This window comes from Phyllobates terribilis, unplaced genomic scaffold (genome assembly GCF_046119375.1).
Source record: "Phyllobates terribilis strain yellow unplaced genomic scaffold, ASM4611937v1 Scaffold_7__3_contigs__length_470593459, whole genome shotgun sequence".
In the NCBI taxonomy this organism is placed as follows: Eukaryota; Metazoa; Chordata; class Amphibia; order Anura; family Dendrobatidae; genus Phyllobates; species Phyllobates terribilis.
In genome coordinates, this window is record NW_027362767.1 from 308116630 (window position 1) to 308137615 (window position 20986).

General features: G+C 42.1%; 1 protein-coding gene across 2 annotated transcripts in view; it reads left to right on the forward strand.

The window, feature by feature from the left end:
• Positions 1-20986, forward strand: part of SH2D1A (SH2 domain containing 1A) — a 111092-nt gene that overhangs the window by 84153 nt on the left and 5953 nt on the right. Inside the window, exons 1-4 of one of the 2 annotated variants that reach the window (XM_073637900.1) lie at positions 6565-6660; positions 6762-6915; positions 12993-13056; positions 16324-16456. In XM_073637900.1, coding sequence (XP_073494001.1) covers positions 6779-6915; positions 12993-13056; positions 16324-16456 — 334 coding nt within the window. In that variant the 5' untranslated portion in view covers positions 6565-6660; positions 6762-6778. Of the gene's footprint in view, positions 1-6564; positions 6661-6761; positions 6916-12992; positions 13057-16323; positions 16457-20986 lie in introns of those variants that run through there. The other variant, XM_073637899.1, reaches the window with a different exon arrangement.

Sequence of the window (20986 nt, forward strand, 5' to 3'; positions counted from 1 at the left end):
GAATATCGACGGCCTTGTTGCAGCTGGTACTCCACAACTGCTCTCTTCTGCTCACAAATCCTTTGCAACATGTGGAGGGTAGAGTTCCAACGTGTGGGGACATCACACACCAGTCGGTGTGCCGGAAGCTGCAAACGCTGCTGCAACACAGCAAGGGCGGCGGAAGCTGTAGCCGACTTGCGAAAATGAGCTGACAGGCGGCGTACTTTCACGAGCAGATCTGGCAACTCGGGGTACGATTTAAAAAACCGCTGAACCACGAGGTTAAGCACATGAGCCAGGCATGGTACGTGTGTGATCTCACCTCGCCTCAGAGCCGCCACCAGGTTACGGCCATTGTCACACACGACCATGCCGGGATGTAGGTTCAGCGGTCTCAGCCACAGATCTGCCTGCTCTTTCACAGCTGTCCACAACTCACAAGCAGTGTGAGGTTTATCACCTAAGCTTATGAGTTTCAGCACAGCCTGTTGCCGCTTGGCGGAGGCAGTACTGCAATGCTTCCAGCTTGTAACTGATGTGGTGATATCTGAGATGGAGGCTGACCATGAGGAGGAGGAGGAGGATGCGCAGGAGCTGTACACTGTGGGGGCAACTCTGACTGACATAGGGCCCGCAATCCTCGGTGTGGGGAGCATGTGTTCCGTCCCAAGGTCCGACTGGGTCCCGGCTTCCACTATGTTTACCCAGTGTGCCGTCAGAGAGATGTACCGTCCCTGGCCACAAGCACTTGTCCACGTGTCCGTTGTCAGGTGGACTCTCCCAGTAACTGCGTTGTTGAGGGCACGGCAGATGCTTTGGGACACGTGCTTGTGTAGTGCGGGGATGGCACACCGGGCAAAATAGTGTCGGCTGGAGACTGAGTACCGAGGGACGGCCACCGCCATAAGATTGCGGAAGGATTCCATCTCCACCAGCCTAAAAGGCAGCATTTCCAATGCAAGCAGTCGTGAAATATGCAAATTTTGGACTGTGGCCTGTGGGGCGTTAGCTGCGAATTTCCGCTTTTGTTCAAATGTCTGGGATATGGACAATTGAACTCTGCGGTGGGACGTGGACATGGACGTTGATGCTGTTTCTTGAGAAACTGCCATAACAAGTGAAGACTGAGAGGAGGGGGCATCTTTACATGCAGTATGGACAGGGGATGGCCTTGCACACACAACAGGGGGTTCTATTGCACGCACAACAGTGGAAGAAGCAGTGGTGACACCTGCTGACACTGGTCGTGGACCCTGGGTTTCGCCCCACAAGGTCGGGTGCTTTGCTGCCATGTGCCTGATCATGCTGGTGGTGGTCAGGCTGGTAGTTTTGTCACCCCTGCTGATGCTGGCATGGCAGGTGGAACATATGGCATTTTTGGGGTTATCAGCAGAGTCTTTAAAATAATTCCAGACTCTGGAAGACCTACCGCTTGTACTGGCAACATCCCTCGTGTTGGTGTTACGGGAACGGTTGCCTGCCTTCTGTCTGTGGCCACCACACTGCTTCTTCCTGCCTGTTGGGGTACTCTGCCTCCCTCCCCCTGTGTGCTGCTGGCCTCATTCTGCATGTCCTCCTTCCACGTTGGGTCAGTTACTAGATCATCCACCACCTCCTCCTCTTCCATTTGCGCACCACGATCCTCCTCCTCACTTCCTGGCAATTGTGTCTCGTCATCGTCCACCTCTTGTGACAGATTGCCAACGTCGACTTCCTGTGGCCGTGGCTATTCAAATATTTGGGCATCGCAACATGGGATCTCCTCTTCCACCACTTCAAGCGTATCAGGCGAGGGGCCCAAATATGGAAATGGACCAGTGAACAGCTCTTCAGAGTGTCCAAGTGTGGGATCACTTGCTGCCTGACGACACTCGGCATGGTGGGAGGAAGGAGCATCAGGGTGAGGAGGAATATGCGGTCGAGATTCACGGCTACTAAGAGTTGACCGTGTGGAATACAGACCGGAGGTGGTGGTGTCCAGGTAACTGGAAGTATTGTCTGCTATCCAATTAATAACCTGTTCACACTGATCAGTTCTCAATACTGGTGTTGTTCTGTGCTTCCCTAGTAATTCGGTCAAGAAGTGGGAGCGAGAAGATGTGGCTGTTGATTGTGGCACATTTTCACCTTGGCCACGACCCCTTCCTCTGCACGAACCATCGCCAGAACGTCCACTTCCACGTCCCTTGCCACGCGCTTTGCCCATTGTAAATGAAGTAAAATAGCTTACACTTGCACTATCAATGGAAAAAGGGTAATAAAGAGTAGATTAGAACCGTGGAAGAGGAAAACCACAGTTATTGTTTACTGGGGTATACCACACTTTTTTAAATAGAGATATTTGCGGCTGAACAGTGAGCGACACACTCAAACTGCTTTTTTTTTAGATTCCAAAGGCCCAAAACTGGATAGTACAGCGATTTGACCCGTGGAACTGCGAAACCACACTGGGATGTCGGGCCTACACAAGACTATTTTCAACAGATATATTTTTGTGTCACAACAGTCAGGAGACACTACTGTTTTTCTTTATGGAAAAAACTACCAAAAGCTGAATAATAGAGATTTTTTTACCGTGGGATGGCAAAACCACAGTTATTGTTTACTGGGGTATACCACACTTTTTTAAATAGAGATATTTGCGGCTGAACAGTGAGCGACACACTCAAACTGCTTTTCTTTTAGATACCAAAGGCCCAAAACTGGATAGTACAGCGATTTGACCCGTGGAACTGCGAAACCACACTGGGATGTCAGGCCTACACAAGACTATTTTCAACAGATATATTTTTGTGTCACAACAGTCAGGAGACACTACTGTTTTTCTTTACGGAAAAAACTACCAAAAGCTGAATAATAGAGATTTTTTACCGTGGGATGGCAAAACCACAGTTATTGTTTACTGGGGTATACCACACTTTTTTAAATAGAGATATTTGCAGCTGAACAGTGAGCGACACACTCAAACTGCTTTTGTTTTAACTACCAAAGGCCCAAAACTGGATAGTACAGCGATTTGAGCCGTGGAACTGCGAAACCACACTGGGATGTCGGGCCTACACAAGACTATTTTCAACAGATATATTTTTGTGTCACAACAGTCAGGAGACACTACTGTTTTTCTTTACGGAAAAAACTACCAAAAGCTGAATAATAGAGATTTTTTACCGTGGGATGGCAAAACCACAGTTATTGTTTACTGGGGTATACCACACTTTTTTAAATAGAGATATTTGCGGCTGAACAGTGAGCGACACACTCAAACTGTTTTTTTTTTAGATACAAATGGCCCAAAATGGATAATACAGAGGTTTGAACCATGGAAGTGCAAAACAACACTTCTGTTTCTCTAGCCTACACCAGACTATTTTCAACAGTTATATTTTTGTCTGAAAAATCAGAGACACGCTTTTTTTTTTGGGGGGGGGGGGACACACCAAAAGGTTAATAAGACGGGTATTTGTACAGTGTGAAGGAGGAAAAAAAAGGAGGATTTAGATGGAAAAAAAGGATTTTTCCTGGCCCCCGACACCTGGTGCTAAGTCCAGCAATTTGAGCAACAGGAGCACACAGGACTGTAATGCAGCGTTTGCTGGTATAACCACTGTGTCTCCTATACAGCCTGCCTGCCTGGTATCTGGGATGGATATTAGTCCTGAAAAGGACTGCTTGTTAGTTCTGGCAGCCTTTACAGACCCTACACTAACTATTTTGCAGTTTATATCTCTCCCTAAATCAGCAGCGCTGTCGCTACACTGTCTAATCCGGAGCGACTGTGTCCAAGATGGCGGCGCCCGGTTTTAAATACTCGAGGTGACGCTGTGCGGCCAGCCAATCACTGTAATGCCCACAACCAACATGGCTGCAGCATTACAGTGACTGGCTGGCAATCCCTGCATGTTCATTGGCTCTGTAAAGAGCGCCAAACTTCGGGGCGGAGACCCGAGCTCCCGCCCGAGTAACCCGGAAATGCACGGTGCTCGCCGAACATCCCGAGTAGCGTGATGCTCGGGCGAGTACCGAGCAGTGTCGAGCATGTTTGCTCAACACTACTTTTAACCCTAAAAATGTTGGTTCCAAAATTGTGCTGATGTAAAGTAGACATGTGGGAAATGTTATTTCTTAACTATTTTGTGTGACATATCTCTCTGATTTAAGGACATAAAAATTCAAATTTTGAAAATTGCCAAATTTTCGCCAAATTTTATTTTTTTTCACAAATAAACGCATGTGATATCGAAGAAATTTTACCACAATCATGAAGTATAATATGTCACGAAAAATCAATCTCAGAATCAGGGGGATCCGTTGAAGCGTTCCAGAGTAATTACCTCATAAAGTGACAGTGGTCAGAATTGTAAAAATTGGCGTGGTCATTAACGTGCAAACCATCTTGAGTTGTAAAGGGGTTAAAAACCCTGCACTAAGGATTAGGGTTGTTCAGTGTTGGGACCTGCTAGGAACATAGCAGGAAAGCTTGGCGGATCAGTGAGTACTTGAACCCACGCCAGGGAAGGCTCTGCACCCATCAGGCTCTGAGCGGCCTGGCGCGGCCGTTGCCCACGGCAACTGTTGTTTATGGACTCATGTTAACCCGGCTGCGAACCGGAGGACTTTGTTTACCCGTGAGTTGCTGAATAAAGCTGATTAACATGGACTTGCTTGGGTCACTTTCTCAGTTACTGCACGGTGTGAACACCGCCGCCTTACACATTGTTTTATTGTAGAATAGAATCTGTTTATTAGGAATGTCCACCATTTTTAGGGAATTCATCCTTCCCCTATTCTACTATCACTTTTTTATTTATTTTTTACCTGTAATGCTATATATCAATTGCTGTATTTTGGAGCCGTTTTTTTTTTAGATATATTTTGATTCATAGGATTAATGCAAATATAACCCCTCATTTCTTGGTTGGCATTTGTATGAGTGTGTTTCCATTCATATATAAGTTTTATAATGTTTTTATATGTTAATAATAAAGCTATATGTTTCTAAACTATTTATGTTATGTGTAGTCTTTCTTTATAGGTTTAATAATTATAATCTTGCCTACAACCAATATACTTTATTTACCCATGGCTCGGTGGCTTTGGCCAATTTTGAAGATTTTCAAGAAGCAGGAAGTGTCTAAAACACATAATGAATATGGTGCAAGTCATAAAAGATGTAGCGCCGGCGTCCCCTCACCGCCGCGGTCCCGGTCCGGCATCCTCCGGCTCCCCTGCTGCATCTGCCCAGGGTGTACTTAGGGCGCACGCGCGTGTGCGCTTCCTCCCTCTTAAAGGGGCCGCGTGGGCTGTCCTAAAGAGTCCCCGGCCAATGGCCAGAGGACTGCCCTTATATCAGTCACCTCCTCCAAAATGGAGGTGCCTGTGCAAGGTTGTTGTTTGTGTGCTAACACTCTCTCCAGCCCTCAGGTTCCTGTGCCCGCCTGCCTAACTATCAGCCGTGTCTACCTGCCTGTCTATCTGCCGTGCCCACCTGCCTGTCTATCTGCCGTGCCCATTTGCTTGTCTACCCTCATCTCCTGCCTGCCTACCAGCCGTGCTCATCTGCTATGTCTGTCGGCTTCGGCCATCAGTCCCGTGGAAGTCGCCTGCTCTCACACAAGGTCGATCTCAGAGTGGCACCTGGTTCACCTTCCCGGTCCCTCCTTGGTTCACGGAGTCGACTAAGCCGCCGTGCAGTCAAGGTCGCTCCGGGTAGGCACTTAGTTACGCCCCTCTGGTCCCTCCTTGTATCATAGCACAGAGGTTCCACCACCCGGATCCGTAACAAAAGAAAGTTCTAGGCAAAAGTCACATGCAAATCGTTTAGCTTGACTTTTACAGAAGGGTTATTTAGGCATGCATCCTTTTGTAGGGGTCCTGGTGAATGGATGAGAGAGAAGAGATCTATCCTCACCTATTGTGAATGGAGGATCTTGGTTTATCTGTATATACAGTAAGGGTGTTATCCAGAGGTGTAATTTGAAGCTGGTTGGGCTCCAATGCAAAATCTCCATCAGGGCTCCCAACTATCATGAGGTTTAAAGAAATTGGTCTTCTCATATGGACCAAGAGGACCTTTTTGGTCCCCTAGACTCCAGGACTTGGGTACAACTGCAACCCCTGCACTCATTATCTATATACCCCTGGTGTTATTTATCATTATCCTGCCTGTGCTGATAATGGGATGACTGTAAGATATGTAGAGAATTAAGCTTAGTAGACAAACTGAAAATTACAAGATTTTATTTTCTTTACTATAGATAGTAATATAAAAACTTAAAAAAATCAAAATTTTATAAAATTTTGTTTTAAACCATAGGTTATTTTCTGTATACACATTTCCTTTAATTTGGTTATATGTCTCTAAATAATGGAAACATGATCAGTATAACGTGAGGCACGTATAATCAGTTTTAGTAAAGACCCTAAATAGGACTTCCTCTAATCAATAACTGTTTATGCTGTTGGAAAACACCAGCACTTACTTTCAATCTTAGGCATTCTTAGTAGCACTAGCACATGAATTATTTATTTCAGTGACACAACAATGTAAGTCAGATGGAAATTTTCTTCATGTGATATTCTTATAACTTGAACCTCGGTGATTACTCAGTGCTTGACTGCACAGAGGAGATGATGTAAAGAATTTGTCACACTTGACACCCTATATCAAACCCTGTAAAGGTGTGACATCGGTTTGTTGGGTATACTTCTGTGTTTACAGAGTTCTTTTCAGTTCCCACCTTTTACCATTTCTCAAGAAGACCAACTCCCCTTATTTTCAGGTTACAAATTGTAGAAAATGGAGAATATTTCGGTTTACCATGGGAACATTAGCCGAGAAACTGGAGAGAAACTTCTATGCGAGGCTGGAAAAGATGGAAGTTACTTAATACGTGATAGCGAGACAAAACCTGGCATGTATTGTCTTTGTGTCCTGTAAGTACTACTGATGACCCTTGTATCGTGTGCTTTGTTCCCTTCCCTGTTTTCATCTATTATAGAGCTATTGTTATCTATTTTTCTGGGATTGTAAGGTAAGACGACTTCGTCAGTCTTTGTGATGTTCATCTTCACCCACATACAAATGAATAGTCTGTAACTATGAAACATCTGAAACTGAATTACATTTTACATTTTCATTTTTTATTGAGATTTTTTAAACCAGATCATTATATTTTCTGCTGTAAACTAAGTTAACCTTCAAGAATACATCATACACCTAGTAAGATTTAACTACTTTATGTTCTGTTACCTTAATTTAAGCAAACCATAATCTATCACTTATCAATTACCAAGCAGGAAACGTAGAATAACAACCGTGGTGAAAGTCTTAGTAAATGTAATACCAGAATATTGACCTGGTATTCAAGAGAAGGTTAGATAAGGATATATCCATGTGTAATGTGGTATAGAATGGAACTTGAACATTGGGGGGATTCTGCTTTTCTTTTTTTAGTGTAATATATATATTTAATTTGCAAGTCTTTCTTGGATCTCCTGAATTTGAACAACTCAATAGTTTATTATCGTCACTATATCTAAGGTACTTACAAATAAACCACTCACAATCAGCTACCACAGGTCACAAGTAAAATGACCTAGCAAGACAACCTGCGTGTACTGCTGTGTATCAATCATGCTCTTTGCACCCCATGATCGCAGTATGTGCTTCCTCTCCATTCTTTGATGGCAGCTAGCGAGGGAAATGAGTTCAAAGATCGTACTGATAATTGAATCAAGAATTTTAAATAGATGGTAAAACAGATGAAGTCTCGCTAGGCACTGAATGGCCTGGATCTTACATTTTATATCTGATGGTGTTACATTTAGAAAGGTCCCTTTTCAGCTTGAGAATAGATTATATTGATGAACAGATGATTAAAATACAATATATAAGTACATACCTATACCTCTGTGTGCTAAGGGACCTTCAAAACATTGTCAAAGACCTGTAAGACTATACACAACCTGTCTTCTCTATACATCTCAGCCTAATCTCCTGGTCTCTCGCCACACGTAAACTATGATTCTTATAAGACCTCCTTCTTTGCTCTTCTTTTGTCTGCGCTTCACTCAACTGTCTCCCCCAATTCATAGACAACCCACCTTCACAACCTTTTAGAAGCAACTTGAAAGCCCACCTCTTCAGAAAAGCCCTACTACAACCTTTCTGGCTCTACATGACCATATGAACAGCTTCTACCATCACCCACTGCCTCCTTCAACCTTTCCTTGTAGATGGTAAGCCCTCGCGGGCAAGACCCACTCTTCTTCTGTGCCGAGCTGTCACTCACTACAGTTACTGTTAATAGCACTTGCATTTTATCTTGTGTTATGCACGAAAATACAGTTTTTCCCTTATCATGTGCAATGCCTATGAATTAAGGGGTGTTTTAAAATATATGATAATAGTATGAAGCTTTAATCATTACATTTACCTACATATAAAATGACTACTATTCACACATTTACAAAATTATTATCACAGCAAACAACTTATATTCTCTCACTTCTGAAATTTACGCTACTGTAAAAAACCAATACGAATGCAAAAGACCCTCTTTGACCAAGGAAGGAAATAAAACCACTGCAAATCACCTTCATTGTCCTAGATATCAAACCACACCACTGCGAATAATTCTCATTGTTCAAGAGATCAGATTGTACAACTGCAAATTACAATCATTTGTCTAGATGTCAAAATATCAAGAATACTCAATGCAAATGATCCTCAGTGTCCAAGTATTAACTACTAACCCTTCATTGACCAAATTATCAAGTATACTCACTACAAATGACTTTCGTTGTCCTAAATCTGAAAGAATCTCACTGAAAATGACCAATTATCCAAACTATCAAATAATCTCACTGCAAATTACCTTAATTATCCAAAATATCAAATAATCTCACTGCAAATGACCTTAATTATCCAAAATATCAAATAATCTCACTGCAAATGACCTTAATTATCCTAAATATTGAATAATCTCACTACAAATGCCCTTAAGTATAAGTATTGAATCATCTTACTACAAATGATCTTCATTGTCCTAAACATCAAACAATATTACGGACAATGACCTTCGTTGTTCAAAATATCGAAATCACATCACTGGTAGGGATGAGCGGACCTGTGGAAGTTCGGGTTCAATGAATAAAGTCTCACTGCAGAAGACATCGTGAAATAAATAGTGCAAAATAAAACAAATAACTAGAAAGAAAATGCCAAAGATAGAAAGATCAAAGGAAGTTGTATGTTGTTTCCAGTTTATACAGAATGACCGACAGTCCATGTAGATGAAATCATCCCTACGAGTTTCGCCAGTCTGGCTGCCTTCCTCAGGGTGACCTCAATTGACTGAAATAGCAAATATCACTGCTAATAACCTTCAGAGTCCTAAATATCGTATTAAAACAACTGCCAATATCAGAATAACACCATTGCAAATGGCCTTTGTAGTTCAGTAATTTCATACACAACAAACATACTCCTCCTAAGATGACCTTTATTGTCCTACATACCAAAATAGCACCGCTGTACCTGATCTTTATTCTTCTACGGAGCTACAAATCACATGACCATTACTGAGAATCAAGCAAAAGCCCTAACAGCTGGCCACAATATTCCTAGAAATCATACATTTAGAGTATAGTGTAACTTTCATAATTGTAATACGCCATTAAAACCTAGGGATAAGTGTTGATAGTGTGGATAAAGAATATAGGGCAATGTTTTAATACTGGATCTCAAGCCTTTTTATAAGCAACAGGTATAAAAAAGCGAGAAGTCTGCAAACTCAGTATTTCAGATTTTCTAGTGTGAGAGGAAAACAATATGTCAGTTAAAGTGGATGTGCAGCACTTTGAAGTGGTAGCATAAAGTGACTGTGACAGTATAGAGGGCTGTGGTGATAAGATCTATTCCGTTAGCAGAAACGACTGAACAAAACAAGCGAGCAGGTTATAATACAGCGCATTGCATCACATTAAATACTAACTACTTCACTGCCGAAGCCAGGAAGACCTAATGTACAGGCGTGAGCTGCGGAATCTAATGTTCTAAAAAATACATTCTGAAATGATCTTAGAAATGTAAACGGTACATAAAAATACACACGCTAGTAAAAAAAGTAAAACTCATCTATTATGGTGCACCACATTTGCAAATCTTGTGGTATCTTTTGGGGGAAATGTGGGGGTAGGAGGGGATCAATTTTACAGGTATACAGGGAAAAGTGAAAAAAAAATCCTTTAGGTCCAGTACAGATAGTGCAGGTTAATTCAGTTTTTAGGCATTTTTTACATATGCTGCTGGCTGCAGAATGAGTTAACTCAAAATCTGTTAGTGAGCTATTTCTGATGGGAGAGTTTATAACTCTTAATTTTCTTATTTTGACTTTCTCTCAGAAAATTTATGACCACAAAGTTCAGCTCAATTTTCATGTGGTCTTAAATAGGCTAATAAGAGCTCAGAGAGGAAGATAAAAGTAAAAAAAAACCTCTTCCTCAGAATGAGCTCATTGACTGATACTCAGTTAACCCATTCTGCTGCCATTTACAGACGGTGCAACAAAGAGGCTATAGAGTGTAATAAGTGAAACATTTTAATAAAACCCAACTGCAAAAGTGATTTTAGCCAAAAATACATGTAATCAGGTAAAAAAAAAATATCCCCATATCCTTTAACCTTTTTAGATAGTGGCATATGTCCTCTATCCTACTACATGACTAATCCATACCCCATCAATCTGGGAATCAAATGGCAAAATTTAACAGATTCAGTTAAGACTTGGAGCATAACCAGAGAAGAATTCCTAGTAGGATAGCCTGAGTACTGGGAGGTCAGTATATAGTGGTGACAGACATTAATTACAGTGTTAGTCCTTTATGCTGAAGGACACCAAGACCCCGATTCATTAAAGGGGTTGTCCACTACTTTAGATTACCCCCCCAATGTATCCCCCCGAGGCCCCTAAGACTTCTTGTAATTACCTTCTGTTGCTGATAATGCCTGTGAGTGGCGCTATCACTGGCCGCTCACAGGCATCACGTGACCCCCGGCTGTAGCCGGCTCTGACATCTGCTGATGTCACGACAAGTGCTGGCAGCAGCCGGGGGTCTTTTTCTTCCTGGTTCCACGGTGGATGCCAGGCTGTGGGCAGGGTTACCCCGCCGTGTCACACCCGGCATCCACCGCGCGCTCTGCCTCTCCTCATTCATTGGGAAAGCGCGCGGTGGATGCTGGGTGTGACACGGGGTAACCCCGCCCACAACCCAGCAGCCACCGCGGGGACCCCAGCGCAGAGTCATGCCTCACTTGTTGTGACGTCAGCGCGGGGTCACATGATGCCTGTGAGCGGCTAGCGATAGCACCGCTCACAGGCATTTTCTGCAGCGGGAGGTATTTACAAAAAGTTTTAGGGACCCCGGGGGGATACATTGGGGGCTAATCTAAAGTAGTGCACAACTTCTTTAAGACTGGCATTTTGCCCATCAGTATCAATGAATGGGGTTGCTGAAGTAAGATATGTCGAATTCATTAAGAGGCGCATGCCCTTCTGCCTTATTACAGCAGAGACTGGAGTAAGTTATGGCACTTAGGTGGCATAACTTTTAATGAATTTAATAGGTGCTTATTGCTTTACCGAGGCCTGTCACCCACATGCCCAACCCATATTAACATGGCTGGCTGCGACTGGCGTGAAAACAATTTTCTTTTCAGCTTCAGAGAATTCAGGCATAAACACCTTAATGAATCGATCTCAAATATCTACATCTATAAGACTACTAAAATTAGGGCAGAGTGAACCTCAAATATCCTTCAATCCTCTTAAAGTCAAGTAAAATAAATACCCTCCCACCCCAAGACTCATTTTTTTAGCACAAAAAGCTAACACAAGTGCTAAAAACATTAATGCGTAAAAGAAAAAAATCTGGCAAAAGGCAGAGGGACACAGAAAGTGTTAATTCAGCTAGCATATTGTATATATATTTATTTTTAACCCCTTCACGACATGTGTCCCTTACAGCCACGGGTGAAAAAGCAATTGTGAAAATTTACTTTTTTTTGCAATTTTACCGCACTTGGAATTTTTTTCCTGTTTTCCAGTACACAATATCGTAAAACCAATCGTGTCGTTCAAAAATACAACTCGCAAGAAACAAGCCCTTAAACGGCCATACTGACTGAAAAAAAAAGGAATGGCTCTGGGAAGAAGGGGTGCATAAGACAAAAGGGCAAAAACGGAAAAGGGCTGCGACGTGAAGGGATTAAAGACATGCTCTGCAGCAGCCATATGGATCATAGGAACCTGTAGACTGGAGATGACTCATACTTCTCTGGGACAGTTTTCTAGGCATGCTCTATGACATGTGCAGAGGTCATTGTGCAAGAAGGTGGATGAGGAGAACCTATTAAGAATGTTGTGCTATTTAGATAGGGTATAGGTAATATAATCCTGCATGTGATTTTAATAATATAACAATTGAAAAATAATCTCAACAGGGCAAAAAGTCTCAGACAGTTATTAGGATTAGTCTAAAGCAAACACTTCTAGATGTGATGCAGACTGCTGAATCGTGACAGTGTGCAATGTGCTCATTGCCACAATTTCCCTGTGTTCCCCCGTGCACTGCTGACTATCTCATCACCCAACTTCTCTGAATAAAAAACGTATTGAGATAAGGGCAGGAGTCTAGTCGGCATGTGACCACAAGTATGCAAATTGTACACATGCAGTGACATGACTGCCAAGCTGCTGGGAAATACAGGAGAATCCTGACAGTGTGCACATTTCCTTTAAGACCGTCTGTTTATAGCTAATATTTCCTCTGCAGTATGAATACAAGTCTCAGACCAACATGTACCTCTATCAGAACACAATAGATACTAATGATAAACTACAACCTCTTGTTGTGGTAAAGTTAAATAGAGGAAAATGTACTCTTTGCCTGTAAAATATACAATTATTACTATAAAATGTACTAATTCATATATTTGTGAATGTTTGTAGACTTAAAGATGCCATTTACACATACAGGGTGTCCAAAACAACGACCGGATCCTGGTCAGCTGAGGTAAGTATCTTTCTATACCAGAATGTAACAGCGTACGTGAGAAGGAATAATCCATAATGCCGGGCGATACTAATAAACTGGGTTATATGGAATATTGTTCTGCATCCAGTACTGGACTCACTCTCTGTTAGCAGGTGCTATTCAACAGCATATTGTTTAAACCAAAAATTAAAAAAATTCTATATTTTGATACTGTGAGGTCCTTTCTTATATACATTGACTTTTTGGTGCCTTCTTCTTATTCTGGATTTTTACTATTGTATTTAAAATATATACACGGTGGCATATAAAAGTTTGGGCACCCCTGGTCAAAATTACTGTTATTGTGAACTTTTAAGCAAGTTGAAGATGAAATGATCTCTAAAAGGCCTAACGTTAAAGATGACACATTTCCTTTGTACTTACAAAATATATATATTGTAATTTTTTGCATTTTAAAAATTAGAAAAACAAAAATGGGCCAATGCAAAAGTTTGGGCCCCCTTGGGGATTTGTGTGCTCAGATACCTTTGACCAAGGTTTCAGACTTTAATTAGCTTGTTAGGGTTATGGCTGTTCATTATCATCGTTAGGAAAGGCCAGGGGATGCAAATTTCCTAGCTTTATAAAAACTCAGCCACCTCTTACCTTTTACAAAAAACAGCAACAATGGGTTCTTCTAAGCAGCTGCCTAGCACTCTGAAAATGGTGGAGGCCCACAAAGCAGGAGAAGGCTATAAGAAGATAGCAGAGAATTTTCAAGTTGCCCTTTCCTCGGTTTGAAATGTAATTAAGAAATGGCAGTTAACAGGAACAGTGGAGGTCAAGATAAGGTCTGGAAGACCAAGCAAAATTTCAGTGAGAGTTGCTCGTAGGATTGCTAGAGAGGCATATCAGAACCCCCGCTTAACTGCAAAAGACCTTCAGAAAGATTTTGCACACTCTGGAGTTGTGGTACATTGTGCAAGTGTCTCTGAACAGTAAAACAAATATGGCCTTCATGGAAGAGTCATCACCTCTCCTGCGTCCTCATCATAAAATTCAGCATCAAAAGTATGCAATATAACATCTAAACAAGCCTGATGCATTTTGGAAACAAGTCCTGTGGACTGATGAGGTTAAAATAGAACTCTTTGGCCACAATGATCAAAGGTATGTGTGGAGAAAAAAGGGCACAGAATTTCAGGAAAAAATCTCGCCAACCATGAAGCATGGTGGTTGATCAATCATGCTTTAGGGTTGTGTTGCTGCCAATAGCACAGGGAACATTTCACAGGTAGAGGGAAGAATGGATTCAATGACATTTCAACAAATTCAACACCATCTGTCAAAAAGCTGAAGTTGAAAAGAGGATGGCTTCTACAAATGGATAATAATCCTTAACACACGTCAAAACCCACAATAGACTACCTCAGAAGGCGCAAGCTGAAGGATTTACAATGGCCCTCACAGTCCCCTAATCGGAACATCATTGAAAATCTGTGACTAGACCTCAAAATAGCAGTGCTTGCAAGACTACCCAGAAACCTCACAGAGCTGGAAGATTTTTTCAAGGAAGAATGAATGAAAATCCCTCAAACAAGAATTGAAAAACTCTTGGCTACCTACAAACATTTTTACAAACTGTGATACTTGCAAAAGGGGGTGGTACTAGGTACTAAACATGCAGTGTGCCCAAAGTTTTGCATCAACACATTTTCCTTTTTGTAATTTTTAAAATGTAAAAAATGACAATATATATATTTTTGCCTAAAATACAAAGGAAATGTGGCATCTTTAACTTTAGGCCTTTTAGAGATCATTTCATCTTCAACTTGCTTAACTGTTCACAATAACCGTCATTTTGACCAGGGGTGCCCAAACTCTTACCTGCCATTGTATATATACTGTATAAGTTTATTTATTGTCTGTTATATGGTTATTATATGATATTGCCTTTTTTTTGGAGGCCATTTTTAAATTTATTTATGGACTCTTCCTATGGGATTGCAAATGTTTTTTTAATGTTTATTATGCCCTTATCTATAAGATTGTACTGTTTATCAATACAATGGTAGATAAAACTTTTGATAAATTTTGGTTTTCATGAAGTGATAGCCAAAACACAAATTTTGATTTTCACAAAGTTTGCTGCTTCAGTGTTTTTAAATCTTAGTCACATGTTTCTATGGTTACTGAATTATAATTATTACAATTCATAAGTTTTTAAAGTTTTGACAAATCCATCAAGTTCATGAAAAGACTCAATGTTTAGTGTTGAGTCTTATTATTCAAGACTTCTGCCCTTCGCCCTGGCAGCTGGATATCAGCTTCTGGGCCAAATCCTGATGGATGACCCATTCTTGCTTAATCAATGCTTGGAGTTTATCGCAATTTCTGTGTTTTTGTTTGTCCAGCCGTTTTTTAAGGATTGATCACAGGTTCTCAATATGATTGAGATTTGGAGAGCTTCCTGGCCACAGATTTAAAATGTGAATGTTTTGTTTAGGAATCCATTCACTTATCATGCATGGTGTCCATCATGCTGAAAAAGCATTGTCCTTTACCAAATTGATCCTAGATCATTAGGAGAATTTGCTCTTGTGGATATGTAGAACCCATTCTTTATTCATGGCAGTGTTCAATCTAAAGGGGTCTTCTGCAGAGAAAATAACCACCTCAGTCATCTGCAGTTCAATCCTTGTACTTCCTGCAAAGTTATTCTCTTTGTTGAAGCCCCCTTCAGACTGTTTGGAACATCTGGAAAAATGATCCATCTTCCAAGAGCAACTTCTGCCAATCATCCAGAAGCAATTTGGTGATGAGCAATGCCAGCAAATTCCAGCATGATGGAGACCATGTCACAAGACAAAAGAGATAACTAAGTGGTTTGGTGAGAAAAAAAAATACAATATTGTGCCCATGACCAGGAAACTCCCCAGAACTCAATCCCATTGAGAACCTGTCGTCAAACCTCCAAAAGTAGGTGGATAAACAAAAACTCAGAAATTGTGATAAACACCATGCGCTGTAGGAAAGAATGGGTTGAAAAATAAAGGTCAACACTAAATATTGAGCTTATGCATTTATTAATAAAAAATTAAAAAAAGTATGAAATGCTTGTAATACTTCAGTAAACCATAGAAGCATCTAAGATCTAAAAAATGCTGACGCAGCAAACTAAAATTTGTTTCAGTCTCAAAACATTTGAGCACAACTGCTTAAAGTCAAAGTTGTGTTTCTTTATCTAATAAGTAGGATTTTAAACACCTAAATATTTCTAACTTTTACCTTGATTTTTATGTCCAGGCAGCACCAGGGGTTCATAAAAGGATGTTCAGAAAGATTCAGAATCTGATCTCTGCCTACACTAAACCAGGTCAAGGGATTGCTACCCACCTGCAGTACCCAGTTGAGAGGATTATGAACCAAAAAGCACAAGGTTGTACTATATGAAATGTTGTGCTATGCTATTTTCTGACTCTATTGATGTACTAATAAGTTAGAAATTATGTTATAGATGTAAGTAGTCTCATCCCATCTTTTCCATCTGATTCAGACCGGCATGACAACTTGTTCCTGCCAGGACACGTCTGCAGCAGTTACAACAAAAACATATTGGACTTCTCCCATTTCTAACAATGTCCCATCAATTTCCAACCTGCACAAACTCCTCATCCTGTTTATAACTTAATCAGGGCTGCCACCAGGAATTTCAGGGCCTCATACTGGCAACATTTTTGGGCCCTCTTGAGACTCTGCCCCGGCTCCAACCCCAGCTCCGCCTCCACCCCTCGAACCTTCTACAGTCCCACCGCCCACTCTTGGCAGGACCACATATTATCGCCACATAGAGACCGAATAATACCACAAACAAGGAAAAAATACCGCCACACCATGGCAGGACCACATACACACGTGGTCAAAATTGTTGGTATCCCTCGTTTAATGAAAGAAAAACCCACAATGGTCACAGAAATAACTTGAATCTGACAAAAGTAATAATAAATTAAAAATCTTTGAAAATTAACAAATGAATGTCAGACATTGCTTTTCAACCCTGCTTTCACAGAATTTTTGAAAAAATTAAACTCATGAAATAGTCCTGGACAGAAATGATGGTACCCTTAACTTAATATTTTGTTGAACAACCTTTTGAGGCAATCATTGCAATCAAATGATTCCTGTGTAGCGCCCCGAGGGTTCGGTTGCTACAGGGGTATTGCACCACAACCAGAGGTGTGATATTCCACTCCCAGGTAAGGAAGGAGTGTGGACCAGGGCTCAGTTAGCTGCATACACACACTCACCCCATTTCCGGGGGACAGCTCGATGGTGCTCCCATTTATTGCAGGCACTACTGACCATGTCCCTGGCTGGAGTGGGGAGAGGGGAGAGAACCCAGTGATGTAGGAGCAGAGGGAACGGTTTCTGGAGCGTAGGAAGGAGCTCATTGGGTGCTGGTCACCTGGGCTCAGACAGAGAAGCAGATAAAAGGTGGGAGCCATCTTTAGTCGGTGGTCAGTTCAGAGAGAGAAGTAGTCAGCCAGAGAGAGCTGACAGGGAGCTGAGGCTCAGCCTGAGCTCAGCTCCACGAGGCAGGCCTAGAGAAGAGGCCAGGGCCAGAGAGGAGAAGAGAAGAAGAAGAAGGAAGGAAAGAGGAGAGACAGAGGAGTAGAAAGGCTCCAGAAACAAGGGGGCAGAAGGGACCCTAAGAGAGAGCAGAACGGACAGTAACCGTTGCAAACCCGCGTGATATCGGGTGAAGGGTCAGGTCGTGGAAGGGTACCGGATTCCCAAGTTGGTGGAGGTAAATTATCCCTCAGCCAAAAACCGGAGGTCGTGGTCATCTATTGGTGCGACCTCCTGCCAAACCTGCTAGGAAAGCACCATATAGGATAGCGGGAAACGGGGGCCAACGTTTGCTCGCAAAGATCCGCGGCAGCTGGACCGAAGTTTGGTCACTGGTGGGGCACGAGAGGCCAGAGAAAGGACAGAAGGGGGTCCTGTGTCATATTCTTGAATTGTCTGGGGGATGCCCGAGCCCCTCACCTGGTGGACGCAGCACGGCTTGGGCAGTCATTGCTGACAGAAGTGACATGGATAATAACTGTGAGTAAAAACCCTGGACTGCATCATGGGACTCTGTGTTATTTGTGCTGCGCCTGCACCATCACCCCCAGCATCCTATTACACTGCCCTGAGGCTATACTCTTCGCATGGGGAGTTGTCCTATCCCTCTGCTGCACACCAACACCAGCCTCAGCGGTCTACCTTGCAGCGGCGGTCATCCCTGACCGCAATCCACGGGTGGCGTAGTCGGACATTTCATATCTCTAAAAATAGACTGCCGCCATTTGGTCTGACCACCCTGAGCCACGGGATCGGGTTGCCACTACTACCCCCATCAGCACCGTACACAAGAAGGCCCGGTTCCGGGTACCCCACGGCCCAGGGGGCGAGTCACCTGTAAGTGTCAATGAGACTTCTGCACCTCTCGACAGGTATTTTGTCCCACTGCTCATGAGCAAACTGCTCCAGTTGTCTCGTGTTGAAAGGTTGCCTTTTCCAGATGGCATGTTTCAGCTCTTTCCAAAGATGCTCAATAGAATTTAGGTCAGGGCTCATAGAAGGCCACTTCAGAATAGTCTAATGTTTTCCTCTTAGCCATTCTTGGGTGTTTTTAGCTGTGTCTTTTGGGTCATTATCCTTTTGCAAGACCCATGACCTGTGACTGAGACCAAACTCTCTGACACTGGGCAGCACATTTCTCTCTAGAATCCCTTGATAGTCTTGAGATTTCATTGTACCCTGCACAGATTCAAGACACCCTGTGCCAGATGCAGCAAAGCTGCTCCAGAACATAACAGAGCCTCCTCCATGTTTCACAGTAGGGACAGTGTTATTTTCTTGATATGCTTCATTTTTCCGTTTATGAACCTAGAGCTGATGTGCCTTGCAAAAAACTTCCATTTTTGTCTCATCTGTCCATAGGACATTCTCCCAGTATCTTTGTGGCTTGTCAACATGTAGTTTGGCAAATTCCAGTCTGGCTTTTTTATGATTTTTTTTTCAACAATGGTGTTCTCCTTTGTCGTCTCCCATGAAGTCCACTTTGGATCAAACAACAACGCATGGTGCGATCTGACACTGATGTTCCTTGAGCTTGAAGTTCACCTTTAATCTCTTTCGCAGTTATCCTGGGCTCTTTTGTTACCATTCGTATTATCCGTCTCTTTGATTTGTCATCAATGTTCCTCCTGCCGCCTCATTCCGGGAGGTTGCCTACAGTCCCATGGATCTTAAATTTCTGAATAATATGTGCAACTGTAGTCACAGGAACATCGAGCTGCTTGGAGATGGTCTTATAACCTTTACCTTTAACATGTTTGTCTATAATTTTCTTTCTAATTTCCTGAGACAACTCTTTCCTATTCTTCCTCTGGTCCATGTTGAGTGTGGTACACACCATGTCACCAAACAGCACAGTGAGTATCTGTAGCCCTATATACAGGGGTACCATCATTTCTGTCCAGGCCTATTTCATGAGTTTAATTTTATAGAAAATTCTATGGAAGCAGGGTTGAAAAGCAATGACTGGCTTTCATTTGTTCATTTTCATAGATTTAAAATGTATTACTACTTTTGTCAGATTCAAGTTATTTATGTGACTATTGTGGGTTTTTCTTTCATTAAATGAGGGGTACCAACAATTTTGACCACGTGTGTATTATCACCGCATAGTGACCAAATAATTCCTCATACAAGGAACAAATACTGCCACACCATGACTGGACCACATATTTCCACCTCATAGTGACCGAATAATACCATATACAAGGAACAAATACCTCCACACAATGACCAGACTACATATTGCCACCACATAGTGACCGAATACTACAATACTGATCATTAATAAAAAAACACAATACTGATATTACCATAAGTGCCATTATACACAGGAACTCTGTACATAGTATACAGTGTATAGTGTCAATGTACAGGTAATATAGTGATCCCCAGTGACATTATACACTGGAGCTCTGTATATAGTATCAGTGTACAGGTAATACAGGGATCACTGGTGACATTATACACAGGAGCTCTGTATAAAGTGTCAGTGTACAGGTAATACAGGGATCACCAGTGATATTATACACAGGAGCTCTGTATATAGTGTATAGTGTACAAGTAATACAATGATCAACAGTAACATTATACAATAGAAGCTCTGTACATAGTATATTGTGTCAGTGTACAGATAACACACTGACTCACCAGTGATGTCTCTAGTTGAAGTCATTCATCTTTGCTTTTCTCCTTCATCCAGCACGGACCACCAACTCTTCTTCCAGCCAGGACTCGTCTCTGCATAAAATAACACATAGTTATCTAGAGCACATTCCCCATCTTCTACACTACGCAGCTGAATACAGATGTGCACCCACCATTAATTATTTATTATGCAACCCACCATTCCAAATATAAATTGGAATCCACCACTGCGTCTCCACTAACTGTAAATAGCCACTTTTCCTACCTAATAAATATATAAATGAATTAGAACCTGTACTCTTTCCCTTAATTCATTACCAGTCACACTCCGTCATCCTCAACGTCCCCCACTCTCTCTGACTCATTATATTTACATGCCCCCCTCCACCCCAATTCATTTTGTCATGTCCTCTTTCTCTCTCCCATCCCCACTTCTTCATCATTTACTCTCCCCATCCCCAATTCATCATCATTTGTTGACCCCACCCTCAATTCATTATTTTCTCTCCCCATCCCCACTCCCAATTCATTTGCTATCTCCACCCCCCACTCCCAATTCATTTGCTCTCCCCACTTCCCACTCCCAGTTCATCATGTGCTCTCCCCACCCCAAGAAGACTATTTAGATAATTCTATTTAAAAAAAAAAAAGTTTTTCATACTTACCTCTCATATGATCCCCTGCAGGCGCAGCT